At 43.1% G+C, this 21942-nt stretch overlaps 1 protein-coding gene across 1 annotated transcript; it reads left to right on the top strand.

Moving 5' to 3' along the window:
- The first annotated feature begins 721 nt into the window (after positions 1-721).
- Positions 722-16835, top strand: NDUFA12 (NADH:ubiquinone oxidoreductase subunit A12). The gene is made up of 4 exons (XM_075724049.1): positions 722-810; positions 6999-7081; positions 8073-8160; positions 16584-16835. The coding sequence occupies exons 1-4, from the start codon at positions 722-724 to the stop codon at positions 16762-16764; spliced, it is 441 nt and encodes a 146-aa protein (XP_075580164.1). The 3' UTR covers positions 16765-16835.
- The last annotated feature ends 5107 nt before the right edge of the window (positions 16836-21942 follow it).

Raw genomic sequence — 21942 nt, 5'->3', positions numbered from 1 at the left:
TGGTCACCCCCTTGGCTGGTGAGGCAGTACCTGGGGTACCAGGGCCCTGTTCGAGCGGGATGTTGAGATCCTGCCCCAGCAAAGGGTTGTTGCAACGGCCAGCAGGGATGCGTGCCTTGTGAAGATGGGTTTTGAGGGAGTTCTGCACCTACAGCCTGGTGAAGAGGTGGTCAGGGGCATCTAATTGCGGCCTACATCTATTTGCGGGAGAGTTAACAGCGACGATGGAGCCACATTCCTCATCGGAGTGGATCACAGAGCAGGAGGGGATGGCTGAAGAGCCGCTTGGCGAGGCTGAGGCAGGACCAGGAGTAACGCGCTCGGCAGCTGGGCAGGGTGGCACCGGGCTGCCGGGAGGGCAGTACCTCTCCCTCCTTGCCCGTTCTCAAGGGCAGGCCACGGCGAGCCACGGCGGGCCTGCTCCCCGCCGGGCCTGCTCCCCGCCGGACGGGGGCCTGGAACGGCCCCAGAGGCCGCATCCCACCGGCCCAGCCTCCGCGGCCCAGGCAGCCACGTCCCGTCCCGCCGGCGGGTTTGGGCGACCACCAAGCAAATGGCGGACGGTGAGACGGATCCTCAGCCTCGCCGCCCTCCCTCAGGCGCCGGGCGGACGAGGCGGCGCTGCCCCGGCGAAGGGGCCGGGCCGGGGCGAGGGGCGGGAGGCGGGGCGGCCCCGGGCCGGAACGGCGGCGGCGCCGGGAGCGGGCGGCACCGCCCCAAGATGGCGGAGTACGTGCAGCTGGTGAAGCGGGCGCTGAAGCACCTCGGCGGCCACGGCGGCGTCCGCGGCGCCCTGTGGCAGCTGCTGAGGTAACGGGGCGCCCGGCGCGCCCGGAGCAGGCGGCGGGGGGGGTCCCCGCTCCCGCCTCGCCGCCCCGCGGGGTCACCTTGGCGGGGCGCGGCCGGGCGGCGGGCGCCCTGCCCCGGCACGAAGCGGGGGTGGCGGGGGTTGGCGGGGGCCGCCGCCGCTCACCGCGGCGCCGGGGTGGTTGGCGGGCGCTGCCTCAGGCCGGGCGGGGCCGGGCCAGGCCGCAGGAGGAGGCCGCTCCGTGGAGCCCTGCGTGCGCTCCCAGGCGGCAGCGGATACTGCGGGCAGAGCCTTCCCCGGGCAGGGTCCGGAGCTTGTTTTCTCTTCTCTTCTTTTACCATCGTACTGCGTTCCCCCACGCTGAGCTGTCAGTAGTTGAGCCCCTCAGTACAAGAAGGACATGGAGTTGCTGGAGCGTGTCCAGAGAAGGGCAACGAAGCTGGTGAAGGGTCTGGAGCACAGGCCTTATGAGGAGCAGCTGAGGGAACTGGGGTTGTTTAGCCTGGAGAAGAGGAGGCTGAGGGGAGACCTTATTGCTCTCTACAACTACCTGAAAGGAGGTTGTAGTGAGGTGGGTGTTGGTCTCTTCTCCCATGTAGTTAGAGATAGGACGAGAGGAAATGGCCTCAAGCTGCGCCAGGGGAGGTTTAGATTGGATATTAGGAAAAATTTCTTCACAGAAAGGGTAGTCAAGCATTGGAACAGGCTGCCCAGAGAGGTGGTGGAGTCACCATCCCTGGAAGTGTTCAAAAAACGGGTAGATGTGGCACTTTGGGACATGGTTTAGTGGGCATGGGGGTGTTGGGTTGATGGTTGGACTGATGATCTTAGAGATCCTTTCCAACCTTCATGATTCCTTTTTTTACTTTCATTAAAAAGCAATCCAGCCACCAAGCCAGAAAACATGAAATTATTACTCTACCCTTAATTGGTTTAGTGGTGGACTTGGTAGTGTTAGGTTAACAATTGGACTGGATGATCTTAAAAGTCTTTTCCAACCTAAATGATTCTATGATTCTATTGCCCAGGCAGCTTTTCCTGGTGTCCAGCCTCAGTCCTTCGTAGTTGTGTTGCCACAGCTGTGCCCGCCATAGGGATGCTGCACTCTGCTGCAGCCAGCTCCCTTGCTTCTGCGGACCACCATTGCAGTGGGCCACCAGCTGCTTGCTCTGGATCACCTCAAGCTGGTGGCAGCTTTCTTGAACTGTCCAGTGTGCAAATCTGAAAGCTGTGCTTGTGCTGAAATCCTGCAGCATAAAGCAGAGAATTAATTCATCTGCCTTACCGGCTCTAATTCTTTTACACTTCAAACCATACCTCTGCCTCTTTGGCAGTGGGTTGTCAATGTTGACCTGTCCTCAGGTTTGGATGCACTCTAGCCCTAGTGACATTTTCTGCAGAATTAGTCACTGTCTTTGTTTCCAGTTGTGTCTGTGTACTTTGTTCCTCAGGCACAGAACCTTGTGCTTGTCCACATTAAACTTTCACCTGTTTGGGTTTTTTTCCCACTCACATCTCATCTCTACTTTGTGAAGAGTATTTTGAATTGTCATACAGCATGCTTGAAGCTCCTCCCAAATAGGAGGAGCTGCAGATTTACTAAGATAACTCTTTTTCATTTAGATCCTTGATGAAATGTAGTGTGGAAGTCTGAATGGTACATGATCCAAATTTGGCAGTGTCAATAACCTGTGTTATCTTTGTAGCTGGTCTTGGAAAAGTAATAGAACATTTCTTCAGGATATAGTGAGTATTGCAGGCCTAACCACATAGCTGAAAAGCATTTTTTTAATAAACAGTAGGAAGTCAGGAGTATGGGATAGGGAGGATTTGCAAAGGTAAAGTTCCCTGCTATATATCAAGGGCTCATTTACGCTAGAATAAACAAGACAAGCTTTCTGAGCCTTCCTGAAGACTTCCCCCCCCCCCCCCCCCCCCCCCAGACATCATAATAGCCCCTTTTCTGTTATTTCTTGTAGTGTAAATTGATCTGTTTTGAACAGTTGAACATATCATTTTACACAGTTGCTGATCAGGCCTCATCAGTATTTTCGTAACAGTGGCTTTAGGACGTGGTTTGTTCACTGAAGACAGCTCAGTTCACCTGGTACATCCTAGGATCAACTAGGATGTTGTCTTTTTTTTCCCATATGTCACTTAATTGGCAGCTCATTATTGCCTTGTGATGTCCAGATGTTTTTCTTGTGATTACACTCACAGTGCTTCAGATCTTATTAGTCTCCAGGTGCATCACCTTGTGCTATGACCTTCATACCATGGAATTTCATTCTGGTGGTATCACTCCAGCCCTGAAGACAGTACAGAACTTCCTATACAATAATATGACCTTCCTCTGTATGGTAATATCATATTCTGTCAGATGCCTGTGCTTTTTGGGGGTGGGGTTTCTGTTTTGGTCTTGTTTTGGTCAGGAACCCTGTAAAGTGTTAAATAACGCTACTAACATCAACATTCTTTGTGGAACTTCACTAGTAACCTTCAATTAGTTCTATTTCTTCCTTCAGCTGAGCATGTTGTCTTCTTCCTGTCAGCCAATGTATTGCTCTCTTTACAATTATTATACTTTTTAAATTATTTTTCTCATTTGTTTTGTGGCACAATACTGTATATTTTTCTGAAGTCAGCTTGACTTTTGGGAGGTCTCAGCTTTGCATTCCTGCTAGCTGTGGTGACAGGCAGCTTCTGGCTTTTCCATCTCAGAAAGCTCAGATAGACCTTCCTCTTGCACAGCATTTTAGAGGGAAATTTCAAGCTGTTAAGCAGTATAAGTTAAGAAAATATATGATTTCATAGAATCATAGAATCGTAGAATTGTTCAGGTTGGAAAAGACCTTTAAGATCATCCAGTCCAACCATTAACCTAACATTACCAAGTCCACCACTAAACCAGTTAAGGGTCGAGTGATAATTTCATGTTTCCTGGCTTGGTGGCTGGATTATTTTTTTAATGAATCTAAAAACTAGGAATCATGAAGGTTGGAAAGGATCTCTAAGATCATCAGTCCAACCATCAACCCAACACCCCCATGCCCACTAAACCATGTCCCAAAGTGCCACATCTACCCGTTTTTTGAACACTTCCAGGGATGGTGACTCCACCACCTCTCTGGGCAGCCTGTTCCAATGCTTGACTACCCTTTCCGTGAAGAAATTTTTCCTAATATCCAATCTAAACCTCCCCTGACGCAGCTTGAGCCCATTTCCTCTCGTCCTATCTCTAACTACATGGGAGAAGAGACCAACACCCACCTCACTACAACCTCCTTTCAGGTAGTTGTAGAGAGCAATAAGGTCTCCCCTCAGCCTCCTCTTCTCCAGGCTAAACAACCCCAGTTCCCTCAGCTGCTCCTCATAACACTTGGGCTCTAGACCCTTCACCAGCTTTGTTGCCCTTCTCTGAACACACTCCAGCACCTCAATGTCTTTCTTGCATTGAGGGGCCCAAAACTGGACACAGTATTCCAGGTGTGGCCTCATCAGGGCCGAGTACAGGGGCACAGTCACCTCCCTGCTCCTGCTGGCCACACTATTCCTGATACAAGCCAGGATGCTGTTGGCCTTCTTGGCCACCTGGGCACACTGCTGGCTCATGTTCAGCTGGCTGTCAACCAGCACCCCTAGGTCTTTTTTTGCCGGGCAGCTTTCCAGCCACTCTTCCCCAAGCCTGTAGCGTTGCATGGGGTTGTTGTGACCCAAGTGCAGGACCCGGCACTTGGCCTTGTTGAACCTCATACAGCTGGCCTCGGCCCATCGATCCAGCCTGTCCAGATCCCTCTGCAGGGCCTTCCTACCCTCGAGCAGATCGACACTCCCACCCAATTTGGTGTCATCTACAAACTTACTGAGGGTGCACTCAATCCCCTCATCCAGATTGTTGATAAAGATATTAAACAAGGCTGGCCCCAAAACGGAGCCCTGGGGAACACCACTTGTGACCGGTCGCCAACTGGATTTAACTCCATTCACCACAACTCTCTGGGCTCGGCGAACCAGCCATTTTTTTACCCAGTGAAGAGTACACCTGCCTAGGCCACGAGCCGCCAGCTTCCTTAAGAGAATGCTGTGGGAGGCGGTGTCAAAGGCCTTACTGAAGTCTAGGTAGATGACATGCACAGCCTTTCCCTCATCCGCTAGGCAGGTCACCAGGTCATAGAAGGACTGGCTAGTATTTTACTATTATTTTCTGTCATCCTTTCTTAAGTTGTTTTCTCCACTTTGTTTCCCTTCTTAGGCTGTAGCTATTACACTGGCAGCTCTCAAAAACAAAAGGAGCTGGGCAAATAAAAGTGTAGAAGAGTTTGAGTATTAGGTTTCACCAGAGTGGCTCTCCCTAAGCACATCTTGATGAATGTCTTGCCAGGGAGCTTTTGTGAGTCAAAGATCACAGGCTGTGCTGACACCTTTCTACCACACAGAAAAAGGGAGCAGGCAAGACTGGAGGCAGGGCGCTCTTTTTTTTCTTTCAGAAGACTGACAGTAGAAGAGAGGTGTGCTAGGTGGAGAATCGCACCTGATCCTTGTAACTGTATCAACCACATAGCTGCTGCCTCCCTTTCACCTTTCAAGCCATTGAATCTTCCATCCCAGCTTGAGGAATAGGCTTGGCGCTTACAGGAAGAGTAATCGAGGTGTACCTTTCTTGCAGCAATTGATGTGTTTAAGAAGTAATTACTGGTAATTTGGAAAAATCATTTACCCAAGTCAGGAGACTCTTTCCCTGCAAGGGTTTTATTCTGAATTTCCCTGCTTTTCTCCGTATGTTTCCCACTAAGGTGGCTGGAACAGGTTTTATGCAGTAGAAGTTAAATTATCAAGAACCTATGTGCCTGGAAACATTCTCCTTACTCAAGACTCAGTGAAATAGGCTGGAAAATGTCCTCTGCAAGCCGTAAATACCTCTTAGCGTTTGATATCAGTATTCGGGGCATGAAGTCAGGACAAGAGCATAGAACCCTTACAAGAAAGGGAGGGGAAGAAGGAAGGGAGACCAGCAGCGAAATGGCTTTTCTTCTTCTGAAGCTGGGAGCTTGGGCTTGGATAGCTGAGCCAGAGATCTTTGAGTGTTTCTTTGACAGAGGAGAGCTGTGTCAGAGAACCTTTCTGCTGGGACCACAGAGGTTTAAAATGAGTACTTGGTGGAGTGATTATCGCTTTGATGCACCCTCAGAGAAAAGACAACAAAAAAACTTTATCTGTGGGTTATATAGTTAAACTTACAACTAAGGAAGCATGCATGTGCACATCCCTTTTGTCACTTGGGACTGAGTTGAGAGTGTGTATAATACTACAAACAACTAAAATGTTTGAGAGTAAACTTTTCCTTACGTAATTCTGCCTGGGATAAATGCCAGTAAAAAGGAAAGCAAAGATGCAGATTAAGGGGGAAAAGAGTACTTCAGCAACTTTAACGTTTTATCAATAGAATGTAAATCATAGCTTCAGTTTAATTATTGATATGTACAGTAATGTTAAAATGTGTTCTGTATAAAGAGTTGAAACTGGTATATACCTTACCTGGGTCAGAGTAAGTCTCCTGGAGGGGCAGTGTAAATGCTTGCATCTTTCACATTTATACGGAAGTTAGAAAGTTACAATTGTAACTTAGGGTTTAGCACGCATTTGCTTGGCAAGCAGCTACAGTGGCTTAAAATACTACTATTCCTCTCCTGGAGGGTAGTGCCCACGCAGATGTCTGAGATCTCTTAAGCTGCTTCAGTGCTGACCACTTTCCATGGCAATCCAAGCTGAAATGGTAGTAACAAATAGTTGAGAAGGATGGTAACGTCTTCTTCAACTAAGTGAATTAACATGTGTCTCTGGGACTCCCTTCCACAGTATTTAAGGTTTTGTAGGTGTTAAATTGCGCTATATTGCAGAGTTGCTTTATCTTCCACTATAAAGACCTTTTAAATAAATAATAGCCCCCAAAAGCCTTTTTGTATGGCTTTTATTATCCTGCCAGTGGGGCGCACAGTAAAGGCATGCTGACATTAATTGCAGGAATTGATGATTATGTTCTGCAATCCTTAAGCTTGAATAGGTTTTTTTAATAGCTTTACATACATGTGTTTGAGTTTTCATTACAGATTTTTACCAACTCCTAAGAAAGGGTTTCACAACTTCATTCTAAGATTACGTCAATTAAAACTGTTGTTTTGGGAATTCACAGGGTCAATGATTTCAAGACTGGTACGCTGATAGGAATTGACAAATATGGAAACAAATACTATGAAGACAAAAGAAACTTCTTTGGTATGTGTGCTAATGTGAACACTTCCTGACTGACTGTCCAACTTGGTATAGCTTGCGTAGTTTCTGCTAGTGAAATAGAACTTGTTGCCTGCCCGACTTCCTAGCACTTGACTTGTGTGAATCTTAAGAGGAGGGGCTCATAGAAATGCTTTGACATTTTCTGTCTCTCTGCTGCTCCCCTCATTTCATTTGCAAACTTAGTCAATCTGAAGTAATAAAAATGGGATAAATATAAACTAGTCAGATGCTCTCCATGTAAGTATGCCTATATGATAATGTGATTGAGAGCTGAATTTGGTCCTTGACCTAAAAGCTGATAGCTTAACAGGTGGGGGAAGGAAGAGAACTGCCTTTAAAACTGTCTCACAGCTGTACTTAATTATATGATCACTTCAGGGCAAAGAAACACAGGTTAGCTTAAACTTCTGATTACCTTAAGTAATGGGATTTTGAATAACAGTTGTAGAGTACTTAAAAAGGCAGCACCTAAAACAATGAAGGTGACACCTAAGCAACTGACATGCTGGTTAGGCCAAGCTCTGCCTACTGTAGGTTAACTTGTAGGGTACTTGGGGAAAGCAGTTGCTGGTAAACATTGCTTGGTAGTTTTATATGGCTGAAACTTAGTTTAATCTTAGGTTACTAATGGCAATGTCCTTTTGGAAAAGGCTCCTTCTAATGGGGAAAAAAATACCCAAACCTGTTTCTCTGCCTGAAAATTTCGTAAGTTCTTATTTCCTGTTACTTATACCATAGCTAATACTTGCTTCTTTGTGAGAGCGTTAGATTCAGCCATATAAAAATACAGTAACAGTGGAAATACAGAAGACTTAGAAAAATAAAAGCTGTATTGACTTTGAAATAGGTACCCATAATGGTAGATACTTCTAGTCAAAATACTTTTCCATGTGTTTTCATGTGAATTCTCTCCTTTATATGAAAATAATTTAATTTTTTGAGCTAATACAATATTTCTGTTTGTTTATTTAAGGTCGACACAGATGGGTCATCTATACTAATGAAATGAATGGCAAAAATACGTTTTGGGAAGTTGATGGAAGTATGGTGCCCCCCGAATGGTAAACCATTTAGCTTAATAATGTAGACAGGTACCAATTGTGTACTTGCCTGTATATTTTCTTGTATTACAAAGCAGAAGATTAAAAAAAAAAAAAATCCAAACCACTTTTATGGTAATAAAGTTTTCTTGGATGCAGCTTGACCAGAAGATTTCAGTCTGGTTACTTTTAATTTTGAACTGCATTCATAATGTTATATTGCTCACTGTCCTAACAGTTGCACTCACTGCTTCTTGGAATGAGGAAGGCATTTTGCCAGCCAGATTGAGCAGGTCAAGCCAGTCTTCCAATTTTCCTTATTAGTTGTGATTCCATCTTAATGGTTTGGCAAAGCCTACAATAGCATTGAGCAGCCAGAGGTAGAAAAAATATTTTTATTATCCATTCTAGACAAGAACCTAAAGAACATAAGGCAATGATGGAACAACATTCCTTAATCCACAGCCATTAACAGCATAATTGTTTCAATTGATACACGTTGATACTCTACAAGATGATGAACAGCAAAGGGTGAGGATGCTCTGTATGTTGACTGCTACTTGACTATAATTTTTCTTAAGGTTTTATTTCCTGTTCATTCATTTCAGTAAAAATTCTGTACAACCTTGAGTTCCAGAAGGTCTCTGACCACACATCTGTTAATACTCTTTTTGTCTTCCTAAATAACTCAGGAAAGACACACACACTACATAAAGTGACCGTGTATGCTAGCAAAACCAATCTCTACCCGATTCTTGGGGACTATGAATAGCACTTCAGCCACAAAGCAATGAAAGGTGATAGGAAGTAAGAGGTGCTTGGGTAGACTGAGCATTGGTGAACGCTGTTTTTTATTATTCTTGTGACAGATGTTCTGTGCCAAGGCTGAGATTGATTATCCAAACTCCTAAATTGTGGCTCTCATTAGAACATTTGAGAAATGCGTGGGTAGGCTGTCTAGGTAGTCAATTTTGTTTCAAATTTTCCCAGCCTTAAAATTATGTTTGATGCAGTTAATGCTTTTTTCTGTCTTCTCCAGTAAGAGCTTAATGGCATTGTTTTTTAGAAGTGACATTAGAATCTCCGAAACTAGCATGTTCATGCCAGTGCGGGGCTGTTCCTTGTTATCTGCATAATAACTGTTGTTTGGATCTAGTCTTTATCCTTTCACTATTAGACTGTGCTGGTTTTCAAGATTTTCCTTACTTTGAGGCATGTTTTTTGTTGATTTTTTTTTTCTTTGCCTGTGTTTGTGTGTTGTTTATTGTGTCCTTACAAACCTTGATAAAGGGATTCTTCCTGAGTATCGTAAGGATGTTTCTAGGATTAAGTAGCTTGTTTAGATCACATTAATTAGTGAGGTAGAAAAACTTGTTTTCCTGTCAGTGTGGAAAAAATTGCCCTAGAAGAAACAGTAAACATTTAGTTATTTTCAAGACTGGTCAGTGCAGCGGGGCACAAAAGGGTAAACAGTCCTGTGTTCTAAGGTATTTTTGTCAGGAAACTTAGTTGTGCAGTACTGTTCAGTTTTTTGGGGTGATTTTATTGGTGATAAATTTGTATGTCCCATGGCAACCTTAGATGTTTACTGTTATGTAGGAATCCTAGCTTTGTGACGAGTGGGATTTTTGAACCCAGAAATTTGTTGGAAATAAATTAGATCATGTGAAATTACTTCTATTAACAAAGAGATTAATTTAGTCCATAGTGTAATAGTATCTGTCCTGTCAGTTGTAAAAAATGTTTATTTCTTAAAGCACTAGCCCTCCCTTCAGCACATGGAAAGGTGAGACAAGTTTTTCATCCTTGGGTCCACTGGGAAGTATATAAAGTACCATTGTAACAGCTGGGTTGTGATCTGAATACTTCTGAACACTGATTTTTGACTCCAGGTTGTAGTTAATTGAGCTCAGTGGGGCATTTTGTGGGTATGTTGTTGTACCCTCTGCAGATGGAAACAGGTTTTACTGTGTTGCCCATGCTGCTGTTACTTTTCAGAAAATATTTTTTAACTGTCACACCTAAAGATGACACTTTTAACAAAATCTAGGCTTAAGACCAGGGCTAACCTAGAGGTTGCAGATTTTCTTTTTTTAAATAGTAATGCTAACTAGTTTGTAACGATTTTGTAGTACCCTTATAAAAATCCTACTGTATATAGGATTACACTACTGATCATCCTACTGATTACACTATTTTCTTGGGAATTATAGAGAACACTAGCAGATGTGCAGGAAAAACGCTTTCTTCCTCTTTTTGTTTTCAGTGTAAGTCATACTACAGGTTGTTTTTCTCCATGTTTCTTGTTGTTGAATACCCTGTGCATCTTAAAGTATAATTTTGTGGTCAGTTGTGGCCTTCAGGATTGTGGAATATGAATGATTGTTGAAATACAATCAGGTGGACCTCATCATGCGTGATGAATTGGAAAAAAGCATTTTGGTATATTGAAAAGTTCTGAAAACAACTGTCTGGAAAAAATGAAATGAGAATTCATTTAGCTTCATTTACCTTTTACCTTCTGTCAGATACTGGAGAAAAGGAAAAAACAGCAAGAAAAAACATCTCATGTAATAACATATTGTAGTACTGTTTTTAGGAACTACTGGATATTTTCAGTATTCTGAAATAATTGATGTAATGTCTTTTGACAACGGATGTACTGAAATCACAGTCTGAAAGAAATCAAAAGAGTTGTTTTGACATATGTCTACTATACAGGGAATTGAGACTGTTGCTTTTTTAAAATGTTGCCATACCAGCATATGGAGGCTTGTGGTTTATTCTGATGCAGTTGTGTTACTTAGCCTCTTTGTTACTCTGGGTTTTCTTTTCTTATCTTCAAAATCAAGATGTTGGTATCTGCTTTGTTGGAGACAAGTTAATTAGATTTTTTTTTTTTTTTAAATTCTCTCCATACTTGCATTGGAATGATTAGTATTAATCTTCTTGTAATGCTATGCAAGCCATTTGGCACATGTTTTTTCCTACACAGAGACATCTTTTACACTGTTAGACAGTTAGAAAAGCCAAAACACTTGTTTTGTCTCCTGCTGTTCAGAGCATGTTGTTTGCAGGAACTTAATACTTCCATTTTTGAACACACTGACCGGGTGTGCTCTGTGAACATATAAACAATAAAAGTTAAATCTGTTTATACCAATGCCTGTGTGCACTCTGTTTAGTGCTTTCATAGATGTCTCCATTGCAGAATTGCTCTAATCATTGGGTTGTGTGTTGAGCTCCTTTCCATTTTACTGTTAGGTTAGAAGGCCCGGTATCATCTTTTGTTCCTTACTCATTTATCATCTCCCAACCTAAAAATACTACAGTTAGCAAATCATCTACAGGAGCACCAGGTGATGCTATTTTATACAACTGGCATATGCTGCTTCATGCATTGTGCTCACATTCACACATAGTCACAACTTAGGCACAGATGCACTCGTTACAAACAAAAATGTTTTCTGTTTGCTCAAAAATAATCAAAAAACAAGCAGGAAGATGATATGGATAAATGACTTTCATGTTTAATACTTTATACTTTTGGGTCTGTAGAAAAAGCTTTTGAAAAGTTTCAGGCAGGAAAATGTTAGCGTTAAGATTAAGAGGAACATGTGACTCCTTGAGGGAATCCCTGAGCAACTAGTAAGTGCTAGTTAGGGTACCAAAAGTATTTTCACAGGCAAAGAGTTTTCATAGTAAAAACTGGCTATCTTGTATGTGTACTTCTTGATAATAATGTGGTTTGCTCTCCACTTAGGGCAAGGGCTATAGGGGTTATAGTTCTTTCCACCCACCCTCCCACCTGCCCTGCTAGAAGCAGGCTTGGATCACAGGCAAGCTGAAGCCTAGGTGAAATGTTCTGGGCAGGTTTGTTAGTAAGGAGGTGTGCTTAAAGCAGCGTTAGCTTCCTCCCCCTTAATCAAAAGCTGCACAGAGAAGTGAAATATTAGGGGTATAAAATATAGATAGATGAATCAAAGAGCTCAGTGCTTCTTTTTTCATGAATGTTATTACCAGCTGCAGATTATCTGCAGTCATAAGTTTGGCAGCGTGGCAAGTTGCGTTGTCTTGCTTGGTGATCGCAAGAGGAAAAGGAGTGAAATCATATGGCTGGATGTGGAGATGGAGGGCAGGATCCTGCTCTTCTGGCACCAGCAGCCTCTTACTTTATGGTGTGCAGGAGGAGAGCAGCTAGCAGTGCTGCAGGATGATCTGGGTTTTATGGGGATGGCAGGCTAAGTAAGTCCACATGATCACACTGCTGAGAAAGAAGCGTGCCTTCCTGAGAAGCAGAAAGAATTACTGCCTGTACTCCTGCAAAGTGACTTCCTTTCTGCTTATTATCAGGAAGACTTACACAGGGTATAGCGCTTGACCAGTGGAAGAAGCCTAGGGAAGAGCAGCAGGAACAATCAGACCTCTGAAGACAGTTAGAAAGATTTGGGATTGCTTAAAAAGGAGAGGAAATGACCACGGGTATAATCTTGAAGCATTTAATCTCTTGAGGAAGAAAAAGGCATAGTCCATCTTTCACAGATAGACAGGTAGAATAGGAAGCAGTAGGTTTAAATTACAGGAAAAGTGATACAGATTGGACCTTACCACTAAAAAAATTCTACTCATCTTCACTGGTATAACTTGGTTTGGGAAGATGAGCAAGCCAGTATTACAGCAATTCCATAACAATTTAAGCAGTTGCCTGCTGGGAGTGACACGGATGTAGCTGATACTTCCTTGGGTCTGAAGTATATGCAGAGTGTCCAAATACCTTCCAGACTTGTATTTCCTGATTCTTTGAGCCTCACATCTAAGGGTTTGTCAGTTATCTCCACTGAAACAACATGAGGGAAGAGGACTGAGTATCTTACTGTCCTTAATCTGTTTGTGATCAGAGGAGAGTGTAGCATTTTCTTTCCCCAGAATTTCCTATATCAGTCTTGATTTTCAGGTTATGTTCACATCTCATGCAAAAGTTCCCTGTGTGTCTGCTTATTCCTGTTACGGACTCCTATGTGCTATTCAATGATCAGGATATTCCTGTAGCTGGACTTTGGGAGAGCACAAATTTGCATTTGGAGGATTCTGGGAGGTTCAGCTTGAGCCAACTGAGGGGAGGCAACTTGGAACCCAGTTTTCTACTTTCAACACGGTTATGCTGTGAAGTAAGACTTCCTTTCAAGAGCATATAAAGTCCATGCAAGTCAAGGCTTGATACCCTGCTGAATGCATGAAAGCATGTTTCTTGTCCCTTCTTCCTTCTCTTCCCATATGTAGACCTGGAATAATAAGTGAAGACTATCTTTAAAATTAAAAAAAAAAAAGCTGCTTTTTATGCTAGTCAAAGTTAAATCCCTGATTTCTTGTTCACTTAAAGTACTTGGGAAAGCACTGAAATACTTTTTGCCCTTTGACCATAACACACATCTTTACTTTTTATTGCAACACGCTTAACTTGCTGGAAAAAATGGATGTTAGCAAGTTGGCAAACACCCTGAACTTACGTAGATGGTGCCTGAACCTTGCAGATGCACATATGGTAGTAGCTACAGAGTTTGTGTAGCATTGGTTCTTGTTTGACAGCTTGTACATCATATAATTGGCTTTGGTCCCTTGTAGCTTCAATTTGAAATCTCCTTGCTTTTAAATATTTGTCTGATTTAGGAGAAAATTCTACATAGTCTTCAGAGCAGCTGAAGATACTTTGAGGTGTCTTTCGTCTTTTTACCCAAGGAAAAGTCCAGAGGCTTTGCTAGCCTCAGTCTGCTTGGTAGTGACTCTGCTCTGTGATTCAGGAAGCTGCTTCAGCCCCTTCAGAGCTTCTGCTATCCTCCTTATTTTCTCTGTTCTGTGTAAGTTGTCTGCTTCTTTGTAGGTTTTAAGTCATTAATTGCTTTTGAATCCTGTTTTTCCATGCCTGGGCTTATAGGCAGAGTTTGTATGGAAATACAGCCATCTGCAAGACATCAAATCTCTTTATTCATGCTGTTCAATCTAGTGCGGGAAAAGCTTGTCTTGAGCATCTGGGAGTAGAGTCTATGAGAAATCAGGGCTTCAAAGGACTCTTTGAGGGAGGTTGTCAAGGGGAAGGGCTTCCCAAAATAAAGTTTTCAGTTTTTATGTATTTTGCGTAAGTGGAGAGTGGGAGCTTTTGTTTGAGAGAACAGACTCTTTGCAAGTCAAAATGCTTCTATAAGTCACATGTTGGGCTTCTAAAGGGAATCTGTTGTGACCAGGTTTTAGCCCTGAAGCTCTTAAAATATAAGCGTACTTAATAGTGGATGGAGTTCTAAACAAACTTTTGAAATCTCTTCAGGCATCTCAGTACCTGTGACTGTACTGAATTGTCTTGTAGGTGAGCAATTATTTTTCTACTTTCCAGTGGGAAGATGGAGTTAAGGATTGTTTTTGCTGATCTATTTAAATTTGAGCCCAATTTCATATTGGTATTTTTTAATTTCAGAAATGTATATGGATACACAGACTGTTCTTTTCCCCTTCCATGCCACAAACTGTGCGGTTCTTTGTGTTAGCAATGGAGAGCCAGCTTGTTGGGTATGAGCATATGATCCCACTTCTGTCAAGTTAGCTGTGTTACAGTGTATCTGCCAACTTTGATGCTAGCCGTCATAGGACATGTGATATCTCAGGTGGTGTGAAGCACACTACTACACAGAATTCTAATGGGTGTGAATTGGGAGTCAGAGCTTTGTGTAATACGACCAGGCATTTCAGAGGCTGGTAATACCAGGTTTAAAATGTAGCAAGGCCTGACCCTGTATCCTCAGACCACATCGTGATTAGTAGTGCTATGGGGCCTCCTTCTTCCAGACAGAGATCATTACCCCACATTTCTTTTTTAATAGAAGTAGTGGGAAATGTACACGTCAAATGATACCAGATTTACAAAGGAGACTGGGGGGAGGAAGACAGGGATTCCCTTCATGTTGCATCGGGTCACTTCATCTGAACGTGCGCATAACTTTAACACTCCTAAGTGGATGATTATTCCCATAGGAGGCCATGCTCTACCTCTAAACAAGGTTTTTCTTTTTACTTTTAAAGGATCTTATAGTTCCATCCTGTTTTGTATTCAAGCCAGTTTTCTGACAGTCCTTAGTCCTACATGTGGCTTTTGTTTGGGGTTTTTGTTTGTTTTTTACTTATAGAAAATGAATGTGTGCATGACATTTTTTTAAATGAGATTTTGTACTAAAGTTACATTTTGTACTGAAGTTATATATATACACACATGAAGTTATACTAAAGTTATATGTACATACATGAGTTTCTGTGAAATAAATGTCTAGAAGCTATTTGACTGAAAAGATAATCAACCTTCTGTAGAGCTCTTCAGATTTAGAATATACTTGTCAGTGTATTTCTCACTACTTCTGATGTGGTTTTGTTTTGCTGTATCAATGAAGTGTGCCAGACTTGTTGCTAAAAGCTGAAGGTGCAATTTTTAGGCTTTCTAATAACAACTGGAATAGAAGACTTCTTATTTTTAGGTCAAGTCTTCGGCAAAAGCGGGTTAGCAGAAGCCTGTTTAATTCTACCTCAGTAAAAAAATACATAAGCTTGCAAAAAAAGTCATAACCTCACTTCTGTAATAAGTGTGCATATAGGATGAAGTACATGTAAACTGGCAGATAATTAAAATGTTAAAATGTTGAAAGTTGCTTTGGGCACTGAAATAGAAATGGGATGAAATCAATTCAGTTGATCCCTGCCGCAGTGTTTCAGTAAATTGTTATGGAAAATGCTCGATCATTAATGTTGTTTGCACAGGGGAGGGTTGACATTTAGTTCATAGGTAAAGGATAATCACTGTAATCACTTGGTAATTACCCCATTACTGATTGCTATTAGTCATTTTATTGTGCAGTCAGTAAACATTTATGTGATTGTTTTAGGTGAACTTGCATCATTAATCCATATCCCAAGCGGTAGCCTCATGAATGGTTTGGAGATGGTATTGAAATTGTTGTGCAGCATATTCTGGTAATTAAAATCAAACCGACAACAACAAAAAAAGCCCCAAACCCAACCCAAAACCCCAGGCAACAAAACAAAACGTTGTGGTTTTGTCATTTGTAGTGCCTGCCTTGACCTGGCTGGCTGGTTAAGGCCGTAGAAACACATAACAATTAAATACTCTCTGCCCAAATACTAAGCGTACAAAGGAACAGGAAATTCAAACTCAGGTGTGCTTTCAATTGCTTGGAAGCAGAACTGTTATTTATCAGTTATGTTTGTGTAATTACTTTAAATCAGTATCCTGTAGTCTCATTCAAAGTCATACTGGATTAAAATTATCCGGCCCCCCCCCAAATGAGTACTTAGTGTCTCTTCAGAGGACAACCCTTGGGAGTCAGGAGGAAGGCTTGTTACAGATCTTGTAATGTTCCTTAATAACAGTGTGTCTTTTTCCTCTTAAGGCATCGCTGGCTTCACTCGATGACAGATGACCCTCCAACTACTCATCCACCAGTTGCTCGTAAATTTATCTGGGAGAACCATAAATTCAATCTGAGTGGCACTCCCGGACAGTACGTACCTTACTCTACTACTCGCAAGAAGATACAGGAGTGGATCCCACCTACAACAGCTAGCAAATAACAACAAAAAATGTGACTTGCCTCAGCTGTGGCTTTCAGTGTAAATTGTATTTTCACTGGTTTTGTTCAAAATAAAAGCCTCCTGTAATAGCTGTAGTTTAGTTTATTGAATTGGGGGGAAAACAAGTGAGAAAACATTGGGAAGAGGTAGAGGACAGAATACATGACAAGTCTTAATCTCATCAAGATATTGGGCTTTTTGTCATATTGTAAGTGGCTCTTCTCTTCACATAAGCAGCTCTCAAACTCTTTTTAGCATGATAACCATTCCTGTGACAGTCATTTCTCACATTTGTACCATTCAACAGAATAGAAATATACATTTGAAATACAGGATTCTCATCTTTAACATTACCTATTATAGTCTCTGCGTGGTAAATAACCTACAACTCATGTACTATTTTAGGAAGCCATCTCTTTAAATATTTATAAGACAAGTTAGAATAATAAGGCCCATCAAGGATTATAGTTTTTATTCATAAATTCTTTGTGCATGAGTATGCATGCATTGCTGTATTACCATATGGTATGATACATAATATAAAACTTGTACGGCTATACTGATCAAATGACATCTCACCCCCTAAGGGAACTCAGCCATAAGCAGAGGGCCCCCGTCACAAAATTCTTTTTTGTTGCTTCTGTGTTACTGAGATTGATTAGAAGGTGTTCTCACAAGGGTTTGGGGTGGGCTGTTTGCCCTGTTGTGATGAGACTTTAAAGGACTTGGAAAGTTTGAGAATGCGCACTTTTTTGGGAGGTAGAGAAGTAAAATGTGCCAGAACCTATTCTCAAAAATGGGAAGTTCGCATTTGAAAGAGAGTTGGTTGGGGCTGTGGCTTTTTTCTGTATCTTGCAGTTGGTTGATTCTTATTCCAGCCTGCTAATATTTTTCAGCAGAGCTGCCCACTCCGCAAGGCTTCCTGTGTCCGATGACGTAGTCTGTAGGTAAGTGACGGTGGTGGGATGCCCACCCAGCCCCTCACTCACTCCACCACAGCTGGATGGGGGAGAAAATAGAAGGCTCATGGGCTGAGATAAAGATGGGGAGACTGCTTGCCGGTTACCATCATGGGCAAAAGAGACTTGACTTTAATTTATTGCCAATTAAAATAGATTTGCATAGTGAGAAACAAAGGCAAAAAAATGTAAAACTCCCCTCACAGAGGCCGCCCCTGCAGCTCCCTGCTGCCAGCACCTTGACAATTACACCCAATACGCTGACTTAATAAAAATCATTGTTAAAGACAACTAAGAAGGGTTTTGAATGTATTATACACTTGCAATTGCCTGTCAAGCAGAAAAAAACCCTACTTTGCTCCCTAATAGCCACCCCAGTGGCTGCACTGCTGGCTCTGTGCTGGCTTCTGTTCCTTCTCATCCCCATCTGACTGGGTCGCTCAAACCCCAGTTGCTTCCTTATTAAATCAAATTCTGTATTAATTCATTATTTAAAGGTGGGGTTTTTTAGCTTTAATTGCTTTCAACTAGTTTGAGTTTTTAAATTAGTAGGAAGTAGCACTTACTGAGATCTAACCTATCTAATTAAAAAAGGATCATGTTTAATTTACTTTAAGTCAACAAAAGCACCAAGCACAGCTGAAAAGCAATTTGAGCCATGCTGAGCAGCGTATGTGGAAAGGACTCTTTCAACATTTTCATCTTGATAGATTATTTGACCTTAAGAACCAAGTTTGCCCCAGCGCTGCTGAAGAGCTTCGTTACTAACGCTCATTCATACGTGCCCTATGGGCGCAAACCTGGGTAGAGCAATTAACTCCATCAGTTTTAGCCTCTACTTCTTTTTCATGCGTTTTCTACTATTTCATTCCCCTCCCTTCTTTGTCCTGTGGATTTTTTGAATTGCAGCCTAAACAGATGTCAGGAGGTACAGTTGGGAATGAGCCTCTGTATTCAGGGGACAGATGGGGATGCACTAACTTCCTACACCTCCTGTGCTGAAGAAAGAGGCCTCAGAGCTGGTTTGTCCTTTTATTGTCAGCTGGAACAGAAACGCTGAGGGAGGAAACAGTTTTGAGCAGCTTTGTGTGCAGCAATATTCCACAGAAAGGCAGGAAAATGGGCTCATTCTCCTGCCCCGCTGGGCTGAAGCAAGCTTAGGACTCAGTAGCTTGGCTTGGAAAATATCATCAATCCTGTTTCTGGAGAGGACAGAAAGCCGCTCATCCTGCTTTAACCAGCAAGAGCCACAAATGCTGGATTTTAAATGCAGAATTTCACTGACATCTCTTGTAACACTGCTTCTCCAAGGTAGATTGTGTAAGGCATGCACAGAAAATAAAGCTTATGCAGAAAAATGAGTGGTCTTCCACAGGGCTCTCTGTAAATGCTTCTGTGATTCAGTCTTTTTATCAGCAACCTCATTCACTTACGGAAGTTCACCTTTGCTGATGACATCTGCCTCAGTATCCAGGCTCAGTTGCTTTCTGGTCTAAATGACATTTTAAATACCAAGCTGGCCGAGTGTCACAGCAGATGGTGTCTTCAACCAAGCGCAACTGAAGCGCTGATGGGAATATTCCCCTTACACTAAATGTGACTTTAAAAGAGGCAACTTTCTGACATGGAAACCATCCCATTAAGACAAGTACCTCTTCCAGGAGTAGCCAAGTGCTGAAACTTGCTTTTATTTTAAAATTGTGTCTTTACCAGTAGATTTCCACATCCCTGCGGTCCTGGGCAGCCCTGTGCTGTAGCTGGCTCTGGGCTATCACTGTATCAACAGCATACTTGGCTCAGCCCCGTGCGTTGGCCGGGAGCGGTTCCCTCAACAGGGCACTGCATCCTCCCTCCCAGCTGCCCAGGGCTGCACCCCTCTGCCCAATAGAGCCAAAACTGGCCATGAGGCGTTAGGGTGGAGAATGACAGAGAAAGGAGCTTCAGGAGACCATCTGCCTACGTGAAGATCCCAGTGACGGTGGGTCGATACTGGGGCACGCAACACCACTCTGCTGGCTCCGGTGTGCTGCTTTCGACCCTGTGCCAAGCCGGCTAGCGTTGCATGGCAGGACACGCTGCCCAGTCCCAACACCGAGAGTGACTCTTTACCAGCAGAGAGTTTATCGAGACCCTGACAGTCCAACAGCCCAGGTCAGCGCAGCGTTACAGCAGCATGAGTGGGCACCATCAACAGGATCCATCGGCAGCACGCCGCTAAGCCTCCAGATTTTGATCTTAAGACCCAAAAATGGCCCTGGCCGCGCAGGTCTAGAGTGGGCAGAGGTTGCCTTTTACACAGAGGACCTGTGCTGTACGTGTGTACAAACACCGCCACTCAATGCTCTGAAGACTGGATATTGGCTCTGATGTTGAAAGCAGCTAACGAATCCACTGTAGCTCTGTTTGGCAAAAGGTGAGGTAGGCAGAGGGGAGAGGCAGCACCAGCATTGCACTGAAGAGCTTGCAGCAGATAGTTAACATTTCATAACCATTTCTGGCTACAACAAAAGGAGAAATCTTTGACAGGCGAGGACATTGCAGGCCATTTAAGAAAGCTGGAAGGAGAGGGGAGGAGGCCCTGTCCTTTCCTGCCCAACCTGTGCTGTGCTACTGACTCCTGCAGGCTGTGCCCACCCGGCTCCTTGAGGGCACATCGAGAACATTCAGATACTCACCACCTCATATTTTTACGTCATATAAACTCAGGCTTCAGTTTCTGGGGTGTTTCCTGCTACGGTTGGTGCTGGGAAGCAGTCTTGAGTAGGAATTACAGGGATGATCGTTTTGGATACAGCTGGAAGTCATCAGCCCAGCAAGCTGGGGTATATATTTACCACAGCTGTGATGCATTCAGAGTGAAACTTTTGAGTTACTAATTCTGTGGGGCTGCTTATTCTGCTGGTAACCAGGGGGGAAAAGTGGGAACAGATCCCTGCTTTGCTAGGAGGTTAAAATAACAGCCAGTCTAAAGGCTCTCCTTTATATTCACAAGGCGTGTACGAAAGCGGGTACTTCGAGGTGCGGGGAAAAGTGGCAGCCTTTAAATGGCACTTCAGGTTCCTCACGCAAATCCCACAGTCAGTGCTGCATTACACCAGTGGAAACCTACCTCGGTGGAAGAGATCAGAGCCAACGCGTGTCAGCGGGGCAGTGCCCAGCAGGGATTTGCTCCCGGAGACCTGCTGAGCTTTGAACGCTGCCCTCCGGTTCCCAAGCACAGCAGGGCCCACGCACCGGAGCTACTGGTGGCTCTTGCTTCCAGCTGAATTTCAGCATGGAGTCCAGGAAGGGGAGCCCTTTGCTGTGTGCGCCATTCCCAGCTGCCAGCAGGAGCACGACCACGCTCAGCCTGCAGAGGATCTCTGAGCCCCTAGAGACTTCCCGTTGCTGAAGAGCCAAAACCAGGTCTGGCCATTTCCTTTACTTACATTTTTTAGTCACTTGAACCCACATAATGTTGTTTCCCAGACTGATGAATTTTGCAGGCTCTTAGTTTTGTTCACATGCAACAAACACAAAGGGCAGAATCAAAGCAGGATTTTGAGAGAAAAAAAAAAAGCAGCAGTGTTTTTTCAAAATTTATATATGAAATAAGCACCTATAAGAAGGTTTGTTTTTTGAAAAAGCACTTTAAGACTCACATTTATAATTTCCTCTGTGCATGTTACTTAGAGGTTTTGGTTCATGATTTTTCTCCTATTCAATATCAACAGAGTGAAAAAAAATTAGAACATGCATACATGTGTGCTAAGCAATATGTGTGTGCACAAATGTGCATAGATACACTCCCAGTAGGAAAAATAAATACCAAATTTAACATAAAGACTATATTTAGTTGGAAATTTGCATTACAAAGTTTCCAACAGACAATGCTAAAATATGTAAAACAAAAACTGATATTCAAATCGAAGTTTCTTTCTTATTAAAATAATGAATCACTTCATTTAGAACAGTTTATCCTGCACTACAAACCCAATAAGGCAGAAGAGATTGATTTTGATGTTGCAACCAAAAATTTTTGTTTGTGTGCATAAGAGCGAAAATAAGAGTTACTGGCTAATTTTCAAGTGGGTATTTAGAGCAGGAACGATGATTAAAGGACAGCTTCACAGACTGCTTCTGAAATCTAGTGTTCTGGAATTTGTTCCCATTAAGGATATGCAGCAAACCAAAATTTTAGAAGCCTATCTTTTTCTTTATGCAAATTACCCACCCAAAA

The sequence above is a fragment of the Pelecanus crispus genome, chromosome 1, assembly GCF_030463565.1.
Source record: "Pelecanus crispus isolate bPelCri1 chromosome 1, bPelCri1.pri, whole genome shotgun sequence".
Classification (NCBI taxonomy): domain Eukaryota; kingdom Metazoa; phylum Chordata; class Aves; order Pelecaniformes; family Pelecanidae; genus Pelecanus; species Pelecanus crispus.
This window is presented reverse-complemented; position numbering and strand designations above follow the sequence as displayed.